This window comes from Trichosurus vulpecula, chromosome 5 (assembly GCF_011100635.1).
Source record: "Trichosurus vulpecula isolate mTriVul1 chromosome 5, mTriVul1.pri, whole genome shotgun sequence".
Classification (NCBI taxonomy): domain Eukaryota; kingdom Metazoa; phylum Chordata; class Mammalia; order Diprotodontia; family Phalangeridae; genus Trichosurus; species Trichosurus vulpecula.
In genome coordinates, this window is record NC_050577.1 from 152,173,891 (window position 1) to 152,194,325 (window position 20,435).

At 37.1% G+C, this 20,435-nt stretch overlaps 1 protein-coding gene across 5 annotated transcripts in view; it reads left to right on the forward strand.

Annotated features, from left to right (window-relative positions):
• PHTF2 (putative homeodomain transcription factor 2) overlaps positions 1-20,435 on the forward strand; it is a 183,699-nt gene that overhangs the window by 35,154 nt on the left and 128,110 nt on the right. For 4 of the 5 annotated variants that reach the window (XM_036758937.1, XM_036758941.1, XM_036758940.1 and 1 more), the window contains exon 2: positions 2,135-2,214. In XM_036758937.1, coding sequence (XP_036614832.1) covers positions 2,170-2,214 — 45 coding nt within the window. In that variant the 5' untranslated portion in view covers positions 2,135-2,169. Of the gene's footprint in view, positions 1-1,538; positions 1,685-2,134; positions 2,215-20,435 lie in introns of those variants that run through there. The other variant, XM_036758938.1, reaches the window with a different exon arrangement.

A 20,435-nucleotide genomic window follows, 5' to 3' on the forward strand; every position in this document is an offset into this window, starting at 1 on the left:
AACAATGACACAAGCAATTCATATCTTCACTGAGAATAGGTTGTGTAAGACTAATCTTTTTCCTTTTTTTAACAGGGGTATTAGCCTGGGTGATCTATAAAGTGACATGGGATGTAGTTTACCAAGATTTTAACAGCCTCTCATGCTGTCTTTTGTTTTATATCACTTATATTTCCCTTTATATCCTTTTCCCCACCCCTTCCCAGAGAGCTATATTTTATAATAATTGGTTTTTTTTAAAAATGGGGAAGCACCAAAAAAATTCAGCAGAACTGACCAATGTATTGAAAAAATCTCACGTTGCATGTAGTATTCCACATACTTTTCATGATACATAAAAGTTGGAGAAATTTGGCTAAGTAGATTCGGAAGTGGTTCAAAGAGAAGTTATTAATTGTTTGATGTCTGCTTGAAAGGTCTTTGGTGGCATGCCCCAGGGATCGTTTACATTTGGTCCTGTGCTAGTTAATGTTTTTATCAGTGATTTCATGTAAAGACATAGATTTAAAATCATTTAAAGCTGAAAAAGCTAGTTAACACATAGAATGTCAAGTTAGGATTCAAAAAGGTCTCAAGGGTCCAGAACATTGGTCTGAATTTAATAAGATGGGGAGCCACTGAAGTTTCTTAGGCAGAGAAGCGACATGGTTAGACCTGTACTTTGGGATTATCAATTTGACAGCTCTGTGGAATATAGATTTTAGAGGAATGAGCAATGCAGGGAGATTGATTATAGAAGGCTCTTCCAATAGTTTAGGAAAGAGGTAATGAGGACCTGGACCAGAATGATCCTGGTGTGAGCAAAGCGATACATGTGAGAGGTGTTGAGGAGGTGGAACTAACAAGAAAGACATTAAAGATGTTGAATGAGGAGGAATTGAGCTCCAAGTATCATAGTCAGCTTGTTCAAACACATGGAGGTAGGAAATATGTTGAATTTGGGGAACAGCTATTTTTCCAGTTTGGCTAAAATATATGGTATGTGAAAGATAATAATATAAAATATGATTGGAACTACTTTGTCCAAGTGCATTATATTGTTGCTTTTTTTTCTTTTAAAATTAAGCTAGACAGTGGTAAAGCTAATAAGAGGGCTGATTTGTTAAGTGTTAAGGTAAGAATGTATCTCCAGTATTATATTTAGTTCTGGGCACCATACTTTGAGGAAATTGATAAATTAGTATACAAAGGTGAGTGAGCAGATTATGAAGGTATCTGGAAATCATGCCATGCGGGAAAATGTTCATAGGCTCATAGTTTTAGATTCAGAAGGGACTTTAAAGGTTATGTAGACCAACTACCTTAATTTTATAGTTTAGGAAACCGAAGTCTAAGAGTTACTAAGTGATTTGCTTGAGGTCACATAAGTAAGTCTAGAATCAAGATTCAAACACGGTTAATCTAGTTAAATTTGAAGAAAAGAAGGCTAAGTTTGGGGGTGGGGAAGAGATTGGAATGTTGGACATGATAACTTTCTTTAAATAATTCAAGGGCTGTCATCTGGAAGAGTCTTACCCTGTGCTGCTACAGAGGACAGAACTGGGATCAATGGATAGAAACTATAGGGAGACAATTTTCTGTTTAAAAAAAATGCTGTAACATTCAATACTAATAATACAGTAGACTGCCTCAGCATTTGAAATATTCAAGCAGGACTCTTGAGGAGGATGTCTAAGAGAAAGTGGTATATTGGGGTGTATGATTTCTAAGGCATCTTTTAGCTCCAGGATTCTAAGTAAAATGTCTTACAGAATTTTTATATTGCAGCATTAATAATTGAATTGCTTTTACATTTTTAAATGTGAAAAAAATTTAAATATGGAAAATTTATACTATAAATTACTCTAACAAACTCTGTGGCTATTCTTTGTAAGAAGATATTATATCATGCAATGTATTTTGTAGAAAGTATCCTCTGTTATATTCAAGCATAACCCTCTGTTATTATGACAACTGATTTTTGTTTACCAAGAAAGCCTGTTACTAAAATAGTAATGAGGAAGGGTGTAATGTAAGTATAGTCATACACCCCTTGCTCTGCAAGTAACCAGGGTATTATATATGCTTGTTATTCAGACTATCCTTAGAACGTGGAAGTAAAGTTGTCTCTATGTGTCTTTTCTTTCTTGCACAGCCTAAAATGACTAATGTGTGATCTCAGTGGAATAAATGGCGTCCAAAGTGACAGATGCTATAGTCTGGTATCAAAAGAAGGTAAGCTGGTAGTTACTTTCAGTTTTACCTTTTAAAGCATTAAGTTCAGAGTTACATAAGTATGCATTTAAAGTGGTTTTCTAATTTTGTAAGTCTTTCTCTTATCTCCTAGATTTATATAATTGTAGTATTACCTAAAGTACTTTAAAAATTGATTTGTGAAATATTTTTTTATTGAAAATTTTAAGTTCAGGACAGCATATAGAAAGCTTATAGGAGAGATAAGGTCTGAATAAGATCATCCTTTTTTATGTTACTGGAAGTTCAAACAAGAAACTTGGCTTTAGTTTTAAAATATTGATCACCTTTTGAACTTTTGAGATTAAGTTTTTAGTATAGGAAACTTTAAAATTTAATGCAAAAATAAAATAATTTGTGAAATAAGTAGTGCTGCTCTAGGGACAGATAAGCTGTTAGTAATCAGATACTTTATTAGAAAAAATTATACCAAATCAACTACATAGAACATCTGCTGATTAAATGTATGATAAATAATCTGATATTCAGAGGAAGGTTGGTAAGGCAACAAAGGATGTTCAAATATATAATCATTGAAATGCAAAACCTATAAAAATGTTTGTGTTTTTTATAACTAATATTTAGCAGTAGACTAGCACTCAGCATTATCCAGCTGATGATCAGTGTAAACACAGTACCAGAAAAATTTAAATTTCTTGATTGCACTTTTTTGTTATCATTGACTTAGTAAATTAAATTATTCCCACTTAAAGTGGAGGATTTTCTTGTTCTATATTTAACATACCAGGTAAAAACAATACTAAGCATTATTTAACTTGCCCCTTAAGCTAATGCTTAATATTTAGTCCTTAATACACATAAGCTATAGCTCAGCATCATATGAGGAGGACTCAGTTTTGTTTAGTGAAGGGAAATACTGAAATTGTGGATCCGCCGAAAAATCAGTTTTGAAATTCCAAGAGAAAAGTTGTGAAGTACAATTTGAGATAGTCTACTCAGACTCAAAAGTAGTTTTTTAAAATTAAAATCCTCTTCAAAGATGATTATAAGTAGTGTTTTGCAGTGTCACATCGTCTGTAGTTATAGCAGTCTTTCACCTCACATTTCTTGAGATAATTCTAATTTCAAGGGGAAAAAGTATACTTTTAGTAAGGGTTTATACAATGAATTTACTTTATCACAGTTTATCCCAAGTTAGAGTTCAGTATGTAAAGACATAAATGAACCAGAATTTGAGTCCTACATCGTAACAGCAATTTTCAATTTCTAATTTCTAACCTTTTAAAAAGAGGAAGTACTGTGGGAAGGAAGGGAAGTAGTATGTTTTCTGATTAATGTTGTCATATTGAATAGCCATAGTGAGGCATCACATATTTAGTTACTTTGAGTGTGAAAGAAAATGTTTTTACTTTCAGAGGAGGTGCTAATATATCTTAAGGGAAGGCATCTTAGGAGATTTTAATTATTTGTTTTCAAGTGTAGTTCAGGAGTTTTCATTGAAAATATGGCATAAGGGATTTGTTGTAAAAAAAATGTGGGGGTTATTATTTGCTAGTGAGGTTACAAGTTAAAAATATCCTGCTGCAGGAGAGCCAAGTGAGGGTAAAAACGTAAATGGCCCTTAGTTGTCGAGTAAAGGGAGGTAGATCAGTAACAGGAAGAAGACGAGTGGGAGAGAAGGAGTTTGAGAACTTACAAGGGTAGCACTGTTGGTCAGAGGATTTAGATCTGGAAGGTACATTGGAGATTCCATTTCAAACTCCACCTCTACCTCCATTTTACATGAGGAAGCTGAAGCTAAGTAAGGTCATGACTTTTCTAAGGTTGTACACATAGCATGCATCAGAGCCAGATTTCAAAACCAGGTCTCCTGGTGCCAAAGTCTGTGTTCCTTCCAGTAGATCATGCTGCCTCCTGGACATTAATTTAAAAAACATTTTAATTACCAAAAAACTAATCAGAATTTTACATCTTCCTTAGGTCACAGTAATAGAGAGGCAATAGAAGGAGCGTGGAAGTTGAAAGGTAGTGGATACTGTCAATAAGTTAAGTCAGAAAGCATTTATTAAGTGTTTACTCTGTGCCAGGCACTGTGCTAAGCTCTGAGAATACAAATAAAAGCAGAAAGACATTTTTTGCTCTCAAGAGGCTTACTTTCTAATGGGGAAAGATAATGCAAAGGAAACTGAAAAGGGGAAGGAGAAGATGAAGGTACCCAGTGGGAGCGGGGCTGGGGAGGGAGGTGTATTATAGAGAAAGTCTGAGAGTCAGAAATACAGCCTGAAGAAGAGTGAAGACATGACTAGCTTGGGCCTCTTCCTTTAACTGGAGGTACTTGAGGAACTAGCCAGTCAGAAGGAGATAAGTCAAAGTGAGGGAGATGCTTTCGATGTATGGAAGTCTAGGGCTAGAGTGAAGTTGTAGAGTTAAGAGGTTTCTGAGGCATTGTGGAAAAAGTCCAGAAAAGTCAGAAATGCAGTGTGGACAGTTATTTTTTAGACTAGAGAAACACTAGCAATTTAGACTTTGTCACAGCCGTAAAGGAAACATGAGAAATAAAGAAATTTGTGCCAACAAGTAACCCTGAGTATGATTTATTTTTTGCCTTCTAAAATACAAGTGATCAGTGGCCTTATTAGCGGGGTGAATCTAGTACTCTAAACCTGAGACTTAATCTGAGTAACCTGAACAGAACTGATAGTTATCCCCAGCTATAAATAGTCCAGCCCCCTAAATCCCTTCTTATAGGAAGGATTAGTCATACAGTAATATATGTGCCAGAATATGGCATCATGGAAATTTTATGATTCAAATGAGAGAGGAGATGCTCAAAATCTTTAAACCTTCATCAAAACATCTCATATCAAAGATGATATACCTATTTTCCCCTTTCTGTAGGCAAGGTCTCATCTTGGACATGTATCAGTTTTCTTTATTTCTCCTGTTGTTCTAGGACATTTACTTTTGGAGAAGCAAGGTGATATTTGCTACCTTTGCTCCCACATATAACTTTTGGGATCTTTGAGCATTATTATTGGTTAAATGGGTTAAGGAGCATAGGATTGGAATGCTCATTTCCCAGTCTGATACTCAAAGTCCATTAACACGAATTAGGAAAGTATATTATCTGAGAACATACCCTTACCCACTTGGATGCCAATGGGCACTATGTATTCCAAGAGGAGACCTCAATTTAGCAGTAAATGATAAAAAAGTGGGGAAGGGGAGCATTTAAAACTGCCTGGGTATGCAGATGATCAAACATTGGTATGGGCCTCAGTTTGTCAAAGGAGTTCTTGATATATTTAATTTACTTGGATATTGCCATGGAAATAGTCTCAGGATAGCTTCTTAAGTGAAAGTACAGATTGAATGCTAGCCTAGATTCTAGAGAGGAGCTGGGATTTTGTAAGGGAGAAAAATTTCTAATACATTTATTAGGGAGAAGAAAGAGCTTCAACCTTGAATATAACTAAATTACATTTGTGGACAAATGTAGTCTCCCAACTGTCTGCTGAGGAGTGCGGTCTATTCTTTAAGCACCAAGATTAATCCTTGCAACTAATATGAGTTTGGCTCCCTTAAGTGTTGTTTTCACTTATATCATTGTAATCATTGTTTCTGTTGCTCTACTGGTTCTGTTTACTTTGCTCTGGAATAGTTCGAATAAGTCATCCCATTTTAAAAAAAAATTCATCATATTCATTATTTCTTATGGTGCAATAATATCATTACACTCCTCTGCCAGCCAGTTGATGGGCATCTATTTCATTTCCATTTTTTTAAACTACGAAAAGTACTGTCATGAATATTGTGGTATATATGGTACCTTTCTGTTTTTGATATCCTTGGGTTCATGTTGTCACTTTACTTCTCACTCAGTATTTATTTTTTTTCTAAATTTTTTTAAAATTTATTTAACATATTTAGTTTTCAGCATTGATTTTCACAAGAGTTTGAATTACAAATTTTCTCCCCATTTCTACCCTCCCCTCCACTCCAAGATGGCGTATATTCTGGTTGTCCTGTTCCCCAGTCAGCGCTCCCCTCTGTCACCCCACTCCCCTCCCATCCCCTTTTCTCTTCCTTTCTTGTAGGGCAAGATAAATTTTTACGCCCCATTGCCTGTGTATCTTATTTTGTTGTTGCATGCAAAAACATTTTTGTTTGTTTTTGAACATCTGTTTTTAAAACTCTGAGTTCCAAATTCTCTCCCCTCTTCCCTTCCCACCCACCCTCCCTAAGAAGTCAAGCAATTCAACATAGGCAAGATGTGTATCATTATGTATAACCCTTCCACAGTACTCATGTTGTGAAAGACTAACTATATTTTGCTCCTTCCCAACCCATCCCCCTTTCTTGAATTTTCTCCCTTGACCCTGTCCCCTTTCGAAAGTGTTTGTTTTTGACTACCTCCACCCCCATCTGCCCTCTTCTCCATCATCCCCCCCATTTTTTTTTTATCTTCTTCCCTCTTCTTTCCTGTGGGGTAAGATTCCCAATTGGGTACGTATGGTATTTCCTCCTTAGGCCAAATCTGATGAGAGCAATGTTCACTCATTCCCCCCTCATCCGCCCTCTCCCCTCCTCCCACAGAACTGCTTCCTCTTGCCACCTTTACGGGAGATGATCCATCCCATTCTATCTCTCCTTATCTCCCTCTCTCAGTATGTTCCTCTCTCATCCCTTAATTTGATTTTATTTCTTTTAGATATCTTCCCTTCATTTTCAACTCACCCTGTGTCCACTCTCTCCCTCTCCCCCTCCCCCCCCCTCTCTCTCTGTATATATATATATATATAATATATATATATATAGACATATACAAACATACACATTCACCCATATATATACATAAACATATATGTATGCATATTCCCTTCAGCTACCCTAATACTGAGGTCTCATGAATCATACTTGTCATCTTTCCATGTAGCAATGTCAACAAAACAGTTCACCTTTAGTAAGTCCCTTGCAATTTCTTTTTCTTGTTCTTTTTCTTGATTACCTTTTCATGCTTCTCTTGATTCTTGTGTTTGAAAGTCAAATTTTCTATTCAGTTCTGGTCTTTTCACTGAGAAAGCTTGAAAGTCCTCTATTTTATTGAAAATCCATATTTTGCCTTGGAGCATGATACTCAGTTTTGCTGGGTAGGTGATTCTAGGTTTTAATCCTAGCTCCATTGACCTCCGGAATATCGTGTTCCAAGCCCTTCGATCTCTTAACGTAGAGGCTGCCAGATCTTGGGTTATTCTGATTGAGTTTCCACAATACTCAAATTGTTTCTTTCTGGCTGCTTGCAGCATTTTCTCCTTGATCTGGAAGCTCTGGAATTTGGCGACAATATTCCTGGGAGATTTCTTTTTGGATCTATTTGAGGAGGCGATGGATGGATTCTTTCAATTTCTATTTTGCCCTGTGGCTCTAGAATATCAGGGCAGTTCTCCTTGATAATTTCTTGAAAGATGATATCTAGGCTCTTTTTTTGATCATGGCTTTCAGGTAGTCCAATAATTTTTAAATTATCTCTCCTGGATCTATTTTCCAGGTCAGTGGTTTTTCCAATGAGATATTTCACATTGTCTTCCATTTTTTCATTCCTTTGGTTCTGTTTTATAATATCTTGATTTCTCATAAAGTCACTAGCTTCCACTTGCTCCAATCTAATTTTTAAAGTAGTATTTTCTTCAGTGGTCTTTTGGACCTCCTTTTCCACTTGGGTAATTCTGCCTTTCAAGGCATTCTTCTCCTCATTGGCTTTTTGGAGCTCTTTTGCCATTTGAGTTAGTTTGTTTTTTAAGGTGTTGTTTTCTTCAGTGTATTTTTCAGTATTTTTTTGGGTCTCCTTTAGCAAGTCATTGACTTGTTTTTCATGGTTTTCTCACATCCTTCTCATTTCTCTTCCCAATTTTTCCTCTACTTCTCTAACTTGCTTTTCCAACTCCTTTTTGAGCTCTTCCATGGCCTGCGACCAGTTCATGTTTTTGTTGGAGGCTTTTAGTGTAGGCTCTTGCCCTTTATTGACTTCTTTAGGCTGTATGTTTTGGTCTTCTTTGCCACCAAAGAAAGAATGCAAAGTCTGAGACTAAATCTCGGTGCGTTTTTGCTGCCTGGCCATATTCCCAGCCAACTAACTTGACCTTTGAGTTTTTCAGTGGGGTATGACTGCTTGTAGACTAGAGAGTTCTATGTTCCACGTTTGGGGGGGAGGTGCCGGCTCTGCCACACCAGTACTGCTCCTTCCCCAACCCCCAACCTGGACTGGGCTTAGATCTTCAGCAGGCTGTACACTGCTGCTCTGATCTGCCACTTAATTCCTCCCACCAGGTGGGCCTGGAGCCAGAAGTAACAACAGCTGTAGCTGCCCCACCTCCGCTGCCCCCGGGGCTGGAAGCCAAAATGAGAACTCCTTCTACTCCCGCAGCTTTTCCCACTAACCTTCTCCGCTGTCTTTGGTGTTTGTGGCTTGAAGAGTCTGGTAACTGCCGCAGCTCACTGATTCAGGGCGCTAGGGCCCCCTCCACCTGGCTTCTGGTGTGGATGGTCCACGCTGTTCAGGCTGGGTTCTGCTCCACTCCGCTCCCAGCTCCGTGTGGAATAGACCTCACCCAGAGACCATCCAGGCTGTCCTGGGCTGGAGCCCTGCTTCCCTCTGCTGTTTTGTGGGTTCTGCCGTTCTAGAATTGGTTCAGAGCCATTTTTTATAGGTTTTTGGAGGGACTCGGTACAGAGCTCACGCTAGTCCCTGCTTACCAGCCGCCATCTTGGCTCCGCCCCCCCCCCCCCCACTCAGTATTTATAAACTGACTTCTGAACCCACTGCTGTGCTGAAACTTCTTTCTCAAAGCTTATCAGTGATCTCCTAATTATTAAATCTAGTGATCTTAGAACTCAATCCTTTTTGGATTTTTCTGTATCTTTTCCCATTAATTATTTCTTCTTGGATTCTTTTTTCCTTCCTTGGCTTCTTTAACATATCTTGGTTCTCCTGTTACTTAACTGACCGCTATTTCTCAGTCTCTCTTGCTGTTTTGTTATCTGTCTCCTTCTTAAATGCTAATATCCTGCAAGACTGAATCCTGGGCCCTCTTCTCTCTTCTTATCTCTTCTTTCCCATCTTCTCCTCTTCCCTCCCCTTTCTTTACCTTCTCTCTTTGTAGTTTTTTTTTTCTTAGAGGTCTTACTTGGGGATATTGGGAGTTATTTTTTGTTATTTGAGCCAGTAGTGACTGAGAACCCACAAAAATAAGTCCCTGATGGGAATAAGGGAAATGAGAAGAGAACCTAGCATACCTTAGAATATAATCTTGCTTTGCTACCTAGCAACCTTCTTCTGGACAGATGAACAAGTAGTGCTGACTAGCCACAGAGGTATATGTAAATTAATGAGGTCTTTTTGACCTCATTAGTTGTTATTACTTAAAATACAGAAATAGTAAAATGCTTGGCACTTTTGTATTGATTTAATGAATATTAAATAGCTTAGCATTCTTTAGAAATAGTGTTAGTTATTAGTGTGTGTGTGAAGAGTGTCACAAATGTTTAGTTTAGCCATTTCCATCTAATTCCAGTGTAATACAGAAACCACTAGTCAATGCAATCTCTCTATTACTATCTGCTTTTGAAACACAGAAATGGAATCTAGGTAGACAATCATCTGCCTCTAGCAATCTGAGGATGGAAGTGATTGGCCGGCTGTTTATATGGGTAGGTATGAGGAACTCCTATAGAGAACCAGCATTTATCCTTCAGAGAAGCATTGATTATCCCATTTGGTCCCAGAACTGGAATGCATTGTCTTACTGCTGGGTCCCAAACCAGTCAGTAAATAAACATTTTTTAAGTTGGTATTTTGTGCCATGGACTCTGTTAAGTGCTGAGGATACAAAGAGAGGCACAAGACAGTCCCTGCTATCAAATCAGTTAGTGTTAATTGAGGGAAATAGTATGTAAACAACTGTGTTCAAACAAGCTAAATAATAAATTGGAGATAATCAAGAGAGAGAGAGAGGAGACCAGCATTAAGGGGGATTGGGAAAGGCTTCTTACAGAAGATGGACTTTAGCTGAGAATTGAAGGAAGTCATATGAGGAGAGAGAACACTCCAGGCATGGGGGCAGCCAGTAAAAACAAAGCAGAAAGACATCTCTTGCCCATGTCTCATTCTCCAAGGGAGCTTTAATTCCTGCCAGGAAGGGAAGTAGGAGGTGGGAGCCAGAAGTTTGGTCACTCTGCTCTCCTTAGAGAGAGGACATACTGGACCAGAGTTACATCTGTCTGCTTTCTTAAATATTGTTAGTGTTGACGTGAAAACAAATCAGTAAGTATACATAGGAGAATATATAACCAGACAATTCCAAGGGAAGAAACTCTCCCATTAGTATCGAAGAAAATCACTCCAACCAAGAGTCCCAGATCTCACCCAAAAGGAAATTTCCTGAAGGTTTCTAGTGTAGCAAGCCAGAGATAGGAACATGATGGAGACCACTAGCTCTTCTCATGTTAGCTTCTTCCTAGAGTCTTATTTTCTCTTTAGTTGGGTGTGGTCCATCTTCTTTTTTGGAGCTGGAAGCCAGAAGGAACTGAAGGAAATGCAGAGCCTGAAGAGATTAAAAATCTGAAAAGACTAAAGAGACTGGAGCCCTCTCTCTCCTACTTTCACCAGCTATGCCTTGACCCTCACAAAGGGTATTGATCTCCACCGATGAAGAGAGTCTATACCATTGGGCTTTGGGACTAGGGTCTTATCCGAGAAAGAAGGCTGAAAAGGTAGGAAGAGCTAAACTATTAAAGAGGATAAACCAGGATTCTTTATTGATCCTACAGGCAACAAGAAATCACTGGGGCTAATTGAATGGGGTGATGTAGTCAGGCTTGTGACTTAGGAAGATCATTTTGATTAAATGTGAGTGGAGAGAGACTTGAGCTAGGGAGAACAATCAGCCCTATTGAAGTAGTCCAGGTGTGAGGTGATAAGGAACTGTGCCAGTGTAGCGGCAGTGTCAGAGAAGAGAATAGGGGCATATACAAGAGATATTACAAAGGTGGAAGAAACTTTAGGACCATAAACTTAGGCCAATAAGAAATTTACCAGCTTACCATACTAGAGCTGAGATCCTTGCTATAAGTATTTGGTCATCATCATTTCTACACCCTGGGTTCTAATAAGGAGAGGAGTATTCTCCATCTGGTTAAAGTTGAGATCTATATTTTGAGTTGGTCAAAGGGGTCTTATGTAAGGCATGTAGTTTGATGTAAAATTGTGTCATATTAATCAGGAAGTACTATATTAAGTAAGCAATGACCACCTGAAGTATTCATTTGAGGAGCCTGCTACATTTTAGCAATCAGAGCTCTTCTACATTTGAGTCCACAGAGTGTTATTACTGTTAATTTATGAAAGAAGAAGTAAACAGAAGCAAGATTATTGAGAGTGGGAAGCTTTAATTTAGTAGATACTATCTAAATGGAGAATGGAATAGGTTAGGAAATTACATTTTCAAAAGGGCACTCAATTTTTCTATGGTAATAACAATTTTCAAAGCAAAGTATAGGTCTTTAATTATTATTTAAATAATAAAATATTTGTCCTTGGCTTCTGCAGAGGACCAAATGGTATTTGAATAGGCCTGTGCCTATGAAAAAGCTACTCATTCCTGTTTGGGACTGGAAAAGGAATAATTTAGGATATACTGGAAACTATTTTCTAAAGCCTGTTTCTTTCCATGGTGAAAAAGTGCTAAATAGAGACATTAGTCAAGGGTTTGCATACTTGCCAAATATACTCCAAATTTCTTGCAGGCTATTTAAATATAAACACAGTAACAGACATCTTAGTGGTGAAATAAGTTGGTAGGTTGCCACTGCCATTCTAAAATTAACCAGTGGTGTTAGGCAATTGTACTAGCTCTGAACAGGCTGAGGATCAGGTTTTTTTTTTTTTTACTTATTTGTATTCATTCATTTATTATCTACCCACTTCTGTAGAGTGCACTATCAGAGGTGGTGGTGGCTGGCTGTCTGAGGAGGTGAAGTAGTTCATGCCCTCCACGAGCTTTCAATGTTACAGGACATGACTTATACAGATACAAGTTGTTTACAGATAATAAGCCGCATTTAAAAATCCTGTCCGGAAGACTAGTTTAGATGTTAAATTGCTGTTTGTAGAGTGACCCATGATGTTATTTTGACAAACTTATTAAATTCAGCACCAAGAATTATTTGTTGACATGAGAAATTTTCTTGCTTGGAACTTTCCTCAAAACTTTTGTGTTCTGAAATAGAACAAATATAATTTATTTGTTTAAATTTTTGAATTTTACTTTTTTTGGCTTCCTACTTAAAGTAGAAAATTGTGTAACCTATCAACAACCAATTGTAGATACAATTCTAACCCAGCATTATGTCGTGTAGGCTTTTCAAGGTTGTTACGAAGTCCGTATCATCCGCATTTCTTATGGCACAATAGTATTCTATTACCTTCATATACCACAGCTTGTTCAGCCATTCCCCAATTGATGGGCATCTCTTTGATTTCCAATTCTTGGATACCACAAAAAGAGCTGCTATAAATATTTTTGTACATATGGGTCCTTTTCCCACTCATGTGATCTCTTTGGGATACCACCTTAGAAGTGGTATTGCTGGGTCAAAGGGTATGAACATTTTTATAGCCCTTTGGCCATAGTTCCAAATTGCTCTCCAGAATGGCTGAATCAGTTCGCAACTCCACCAGCAATGTAACAGTGTTCCAATTTTCCCACATCCTCTCCAGCATTTATCATTTTCCTGTTTTGTCATTTTAGCCAATCTGACAGGAGAGATGTGGTGCCTAAGAGTTGTTTTGATTTGCATTTCTCTAATCAGTAATGATTTAGAGCATTTTTTCTTATGCCTATAGATATCTTTAATTTTTTCCTCTGAAAACTACCTGTTCGTATCCTTTGACTATTTCTCAATTGGGGAATGACTTTTATTCCTATAAATTTGGTGGAGTTCCCTGTATATTTTAGAGATGAGGCCTTTATCAGAGATACTAGTTGTAAAGATTTTCTCCCAATTTTCTGCTTCCCTCCTAATCTTTGTTCCATTGGCTTTTTTAAACAAAAACATTATAATTTAACATAATCAAAATTATATATTTTGCATTTTGTAATGCTCTTTATCTCTTGTGTCACGAATTCTTTGCTTTTCCATAAATCTGATAGGTAAACTATTCCTTGCTCTCCCAAATTGCTTATAGTGTCAGCCTTTATTCCTAAATCTTGAATGCATTTTGACTTTATTTTGGTATGTGGAGTAAGATATTGGTCTATTCCCAGTTTCTGCCCTACCATTTTCCAATTTTCCCAGCAGTTTTTATGAAATAGTGAATTCTTAGCCCAGAAGCTGGATTCTTTGGGTTTATCAAAGAGTAGATTGCTGTAGTCATTGACTACTCTGTCTTGTGTACCTACCCTATTCCACTGATCCACAACTCTGTTTATTAGCCAGTACCAGGTAGTTTTGATGACTGCTGCTATAGTACAGTTTAATATCTGGTATGGGTAGGCCACCTTCCCTAGCATTTCTTTTTGTTACTTCCCTAGATATTCTAGACCTCTTGTTCTTCCAGATGTATTTTGTTATTTTTTCCAGCTCTGTAAAATAACTTTTTGGTAGTTCAGTTGGTATGGCACTGAATAGACAAATTAATTTAGGTAAAATTGTCATTTTTATTATATTAGCTTGGCCTAACCATGAGCAACTGATATTTTTCCATTTATTTAGATCTGACTTTATTCTCTAGAAAAGTGTTTCATAATTATGTTCATATAGGCTCTGGGTTTGTCTTGGCAGATACACTGCCAAAAATTTTGTAGTGTCTACAGTAACTTTGAATGGAATTTCTACTTCTATCTTTTGCTGTTGGGCTTTATAGTAATGTATAGGAATGCTGAGGATTTATGTGGGTTTATTTTATATCCTGCAACTTTGCTAAAGTTGTTTATTATTTCAAGTAGTTTTTTACTTGATTCTCTAGGATTCTCTAAGTAAATCATCATATCATCTGCAAAAAGTGATAATTTTGTTTCTTCTTTGCCTATTCTAATTCCTTCAATTTCTTTTTCTTCTCTTATTGCTACAGCTAACGTTTCTAGTACCAAGTTGAATAGTAGGGGTGATGATGGACATCCTTGTTTCATCCCTGATCTTATTGGGAATGCATCTAGCTTATCCCCGTTACAAATAATTCTTGTTGATAGTTTTAGGTAGATGCTATTTATAATTTTAAGGAAGGCTCCATTTATTCCTGTGCTTTCTAGTGTTTTTTTAATAGGAACAGGTGTTGTATTTTGTCAAAGGCTTTCTCTGCATTTATTGAGATGATCATATGGTTTCTGGTAGTTTTGTTGTTGATATGATCAATTATGCTGATAGTTTTCCTAATATTGAACCAGCCTTGCATTCCTGGAATAAATCCTACCTGGTCATAGTGTATTATTCTTGTGATAAGTTGCTGCAATATTTTTGCTAATATTTTATTTAAATTTTTTACATCAATATTCATTAGGGAAATTGGTCTATAATTTTCTTTCTGTTTTGACTCCCTGGTTTGGGTATTAGTACCATATTTGTGTCATAAAAAGAATTTGGTAGGACTCCTTCACCTATTTTCCCAAATAGTCTATAAAGCATAGGGAATAATTGTTCTTTAAATATTTGATAAAATTCACATGTAAAACCATCTGGCCCTGGAGATTTTTTCCTTGGGAGTCCATTGATAGCTTGCTCAATTTCTTTTTCTGAGATGGGGTTATTGAGGAGTTTTACTTCCTCTTCTGTTAACCTTGGCAGTTTATATTTTTGTAGATATTCATCCATATCCCTAAGGTTATCAAATTTATGGGCATACAATTGGGCAAGATAATTCCTAATTACTGTTTTGATTTCCTCTGCGTTGGAGGTGATTTCACCCTTTTCATTTTTGATAGTGGTAATTTGATTTTCTTCTTTCTTTTTTTAAATCAAATTGACCAAAGGTTTATCAATTTTATTGGTTTTTTCATAAAATCAGCTCTTTGTTTTATTTATTGATAATATTCAATAGTTTTCTTGATTTCAATTTTATTAATCTCTCCTTTGATTTTCAGTATTTCTAATTTGGTATTTAATTGGGGATTTTCAATTTGTTCTTTTTCTAGCTTTTTTAGCTGCATGCCCAATTTTTTATCTCCTTTTTCTCTATTTTATTCATGTCAGCATTTAGAGATGTAAAACTTCCCCTAAGAACTGCTTTTGCTGCATCCCATAAGTTTTGGTATGTTGTCTCATTATTGTCATTCTCTCGAATGAAGTTATTAATTTGTTCTTTGGCCCACTCATTCTGTAGAATTAGATTATTTAGTTTCCAATTAATTTTTAGCTTATTTTTCCATGGTTCTTTGTTACAAATAATTTTTATTGCATCGTGATCTGAAAAGTATGCTTTGACTACTTCTGCCTTTCTGCACTGAATTGTGAGGTTTTTATGCCCTAGTACGTGGTTAATTTTTGAGTATGTGCCATGTACCGCAGAGAAAAAAGTATATTCCTTTTTATCCCCATTCAGTTTTCTCCAGAGGTCTATCATATCTGCCTTTTATAATTCTGTTCACCTCCTTAACTTCTTTTGAGGTTAGATTTATCAAGTTCAGAGAGGGGGAGGTTGAGGTCTCCCATTATTATAGTTTTGCTGTCTGTTTCTTCCTGTAACTCCCTTAAACTCTCCTCTAAGAATTTGCATGCCATGTCACTTGGTGCATATATGTTAAACAATGATATTGCTTCATTGTTTATGGTGGCTTTTAGCAGGATGTAATGTTCTTCCTTATCTCTTTTAATTAGATCTATCTTTGCTTTTTCTTTGTCTGAGATTAGGATTGCTACCCCTGCTTTTTTTTACTTTAGCTGAAGTGCAATATGTTTTACTCTAGCCTTTTACCTTTACCCTGTGTGTATCCCCCTGTTTCAAATTTGTTTCTTGTAAACAGCATATTGTAGAATTATGGTTTTTAATCCATTCTGCTATCCGCTTCCGTTTTATGGGAGAGTTCATCCCATTCACATTCATAGTTATGATTACTATCTGTATCTTTTTCTCCATCCCCTGTTTATAGTAATATTTCTCCCTTTCCCCTTCCACTCCTCAACAAGGTTTTGCTTTTGACCACCACCTTCCTCAGTTTACCCTCCCTTTTGATTCTCTCCCTTATCTTACTGTTTTCCACTTGCTACTTCTTCCCTCCCTTCTGACCACTCCCTTCCATTTTTTTTCCACTTTCCCCTCCTACTGCCTGTAGGACAAGTTAGATTTCTGTACTTATCAGGATATATTATTCCCTTCTTGAACCAAATCCGATGAGAGTAAAGTTCAAATACTGCTCTTCTCCCTCCCTTTTTTCCCTCTACTATAATGTGTTTTTGTGCCTCTTCATTTGATGTAATTTACCCTTTTCTACTACCTCCTTACCTCTTCTCCCAGAACCCTCCCTTTACATCTCTTAATTATGTTTTTTATCCTTATATCAGTTATTTCATGCAGACATCCACAGTCTACGTGTATCCCTTTCGATTGTCATAATAAATGTACTATACAGTACATATATGTATATATGTAAAACATACATAAGATGATATAATCCTATTTAAAGATGTAAATAATTTGCCCTTATTGATTAATAAGGTTTGTGGGGGTTTTCCCCCCGTTTACTTTTTTATGTCTCTCTTGAGTTTTGTATTTGGAGATCAAATTTTCCATTGAGTTCTAGCCTTTTCATCAGGAAGGTCTGGAATTCCCTTATTTCATTGAATGTCTATCTCCTTGCCAGAAAAATTGTGCTCAATTTTGCTGGGTAGTTGATCCTTGGTTGTAGTCCCAGCTCCTTTGCCCTTCGGAATATCATATTCCAATTCCTCCTGTCATTTAATGTAGAAGCTGAATTATCCTGCGTGATCCTGTTTATAGTTCCACGATATTTGAATTGTTTCTTTTTGGCTGCTTGCAGTATTTTCTCCTTGACTTTGTAATTCTGAAATTTGGCTATAATCTTTCTTGGACTTTTCACTTTGGGATCTCTTTCAGGGGGTGATTGGTGGATTATTTCAATGACTATTTTACACTTGGGTTCTAGGACCTCTGGGCAATTATCTTTGATAATTTCTTCGAAGATACTGTCAAGGCTCTTTTTTTCATTGTGGCATTCTGGTAGACTAATAATTTTTAAATTGTGTCTCCTGGATCTATTTTCCAGGTCAGTTGTTTTTCCAATCAGATATTTCACATTTTCTTCTATTTTTTCATTCTTTGCATTTTGTTTGGCTACTTCTTGATGCCTCACAGAGTCATTAGCTTCCACTTGCTCAATTCTAATTTTTAATGAGTTGCTGTCTTCATTTTGCTTTTGAGTCTCCTTTTCCAGTTGGTTGATTTTACCTCTCAGGGTGTCATTTTCTCTATTTAGATTCTGAATCTCTGTAGCAATTTTGCCAATCTTATTTTTTAAATACTTGATTTCATCAGTGGTTTTTTTTTTCATTTTTTCTTTTACCTCCCTGATTTGGTTTTTAAAATCCTCCTTTAGCTCTTCCAGTAATGCTTTTTGGGCTTGAGACCAATTCATATTCCCTTTTGAGGTATCAGATGTGGGTTTATTGTCAATGCTCTCCTCTTCCGAACTGGTATTTTGATCATCCCTGTCTCCATAAAAAGAATCAATGGTCATTGGTTTTTTCGTGTTCTTCTTCATATTGGTTAGCTTTTTCCTGGCTTTACAGTGGATTTCTGCTTTTGGGGCTCAGGGATCTCTGTCCCAGGTTTCTTGTTCTGGGGATTGTGAGTGTAGTTACTGGCTTTATGTATTATAGCCTTCAGTTTCCTGAGGTGTGGGGGAGGGGTCTGGCAGCCTGAAGTCTCCTTTTCCCCTGGGGCTGCCTTCCAGCGCTGTTGCTCTTCAGCAGTGGTCTCAGCTGTTTGTTTTCTTTGCTGGTGTCTTCCCCTGGCTGTGCAAAGGTATGTCTGGGCTCCTGGTGTTGACTTCTGCTGGCTCTGCCCCTCTAGGACTCAGGAACTCCCACTGCTCGGCCACTGAAGCCCCTCTTCTGTCTCCTCTATTCCAGTGTTTTTCCCAATGAATTCTCTGCATCAGGGAGGGAGTGATTAGAGAGTTTACCTGGCCATTATGTCTCCTGGAAGTTCAAGAGGGCGTGTTTCAAACCTTTGGGCTGCAAGCCTCAGGAGTAGATGTGTCGCTGCTGGAGGTGTTGCACTGCTGCCTCTCCAACAATGAATTCCTTATGGGTTAATACCAGTATTGTCCACTGTTATCATTTATATAGTTCTAGTAATTATGTACATCCTTTTGGTTTTGTTTTGCTCGTTCTATATTACTTCACTGAAAGTTTTCTCCTTATTTCTTTGAAATCTTTATTGTCATTTCTTATAGTGTCAATAATATTTCAGTACATTTATGTGCTATGATTTTTTTCTGCTTTCTCCCACTGATGGACCCATGATTTCTTTCCAACTTCTTGCTATTAAAAATAGTGCTGTTATGAATATTTTCCTACATATATGTCTTTTCTACGAATTCCCTGCTCTAATCAAACTGGCACTTGACATCAACTCTCCTTCCCTGTGCTTTTGCCTAGGCTTCTTGGACTTCACTCCTTCCTCATTTGTGGCACTTATAATCACTAGTTGTTTTTTTTTCTTCCTTCCTTCCTCCCTCCCTCCCTCCCTTCCTTCCTTCCTTCCTATTATATTGTGATTATTTGTTTACATATTCTATGTCCCCTGTTCTCTTTAGAATACAATTTCTTTAAGGGTAGAGACTTTTTCATTTTTGTCTTTGTATCACCTGTGCCTCACTAGTTCCTTGTATAATGGAAATGCTAGCTTACTTGAATTGAATTTTTGTCAAATAACCTCCTTCAGAGTGGATCACTGGGATTATTGAAAGGATAAGGAGAATTTTTGCAACTTGTACAATTCCAAATTATTTTCCTAAGTAGTTAGATCAATTCACAATTCCGCCATTAAGGAATGTGTGCTTCCCTGAATGCATTGGAAGATTTAATCTTTTCTACGTTTTACTTGTCGCTTTAGTGGGGATGAGTTGATAGTGTGAGAATTGTTTTAGTGTTTCCCTGATTATTAGTGATTTTGAAAACTCTTTAAAGATGATTGTTTATACTTTGTATTTCTTTGGAGAACTATGGTAGTCCAAGGTATTAATAATAAGAACTATTACTATTTTCCCAGTATGGATTTGTTTAAAGGCTGAAAGATTTCCACATTATATCCCTTTGTATTTCTGAGAGACTAAATTATATTGTGGTGGGACTTCCTTTTATTTCTTTTTCTGTAACAGCTTTTTTGGCAAGTCTGACAGTGTTGTTATAATCTGAAGATTGTCACTGTACCCCAGGAATAGCTATTGTTGAAGTGCCAGACAGGAAAGGAATTGCCTCTAAGTTTAATCTTACTTCATTATTTGAACTAGCTATTGAAGTACAGTTTACAGAATCTTCTTTACATGAAATGACTGTTTCGAATTACTGTCTGGGTCAGGCAGTCTGCATGATCAGGCAACCTCTTTTATTTAGAATCTACTGAGGTGAGTCAGTCTCTGCAGTCCCAATAACTCTCCACGAAGCAACAAATAATTGAAATTAATTAATTGTAGTATCCTTCCACCCCTTCTTGGATGATTAGTCCAAGATACCACCTCAGTCTCTGTGGAAGGAGGAATTAGTCTCAAAACTCACTTCACTTCCTACATTGCTACATTGGTCTCATCAACTTTAGGTCTAAAGACAGCATAGTTTCCAGCTTCAGCTGGGCTGGAATCCTGAACTGGCTGTTAACAACTAGCCCAGATTCTTGGACTCCTGGATTGCTATGGCTTGTGCTTCTGGTCTTTGAAACTCTCAAGATCAGAAGTTCTATTCCCTGAATCTAAAATAGAAAAGAACTAAAAAGCCAAGGACCCAGCACTGTTCTTGGGGGGCTATATAGCTTCAGAGGGGGAAGGCCTCATTGCTTTTCCCCCCAGAAGCTGTGAGTAAGTAAAAGACTGACCTCACTCCCCTGGTTGGCAGTCCACCAAAAAGATGTAGTTGGAATGGAGTCAGGCTCTTTTGAAGATGCTGGTAGTTCCAGCTATGCATCTTCCTATGGGAGGAAAAAGGCTCCTTCCAACTATGTGGTTGGCTAAATGGAA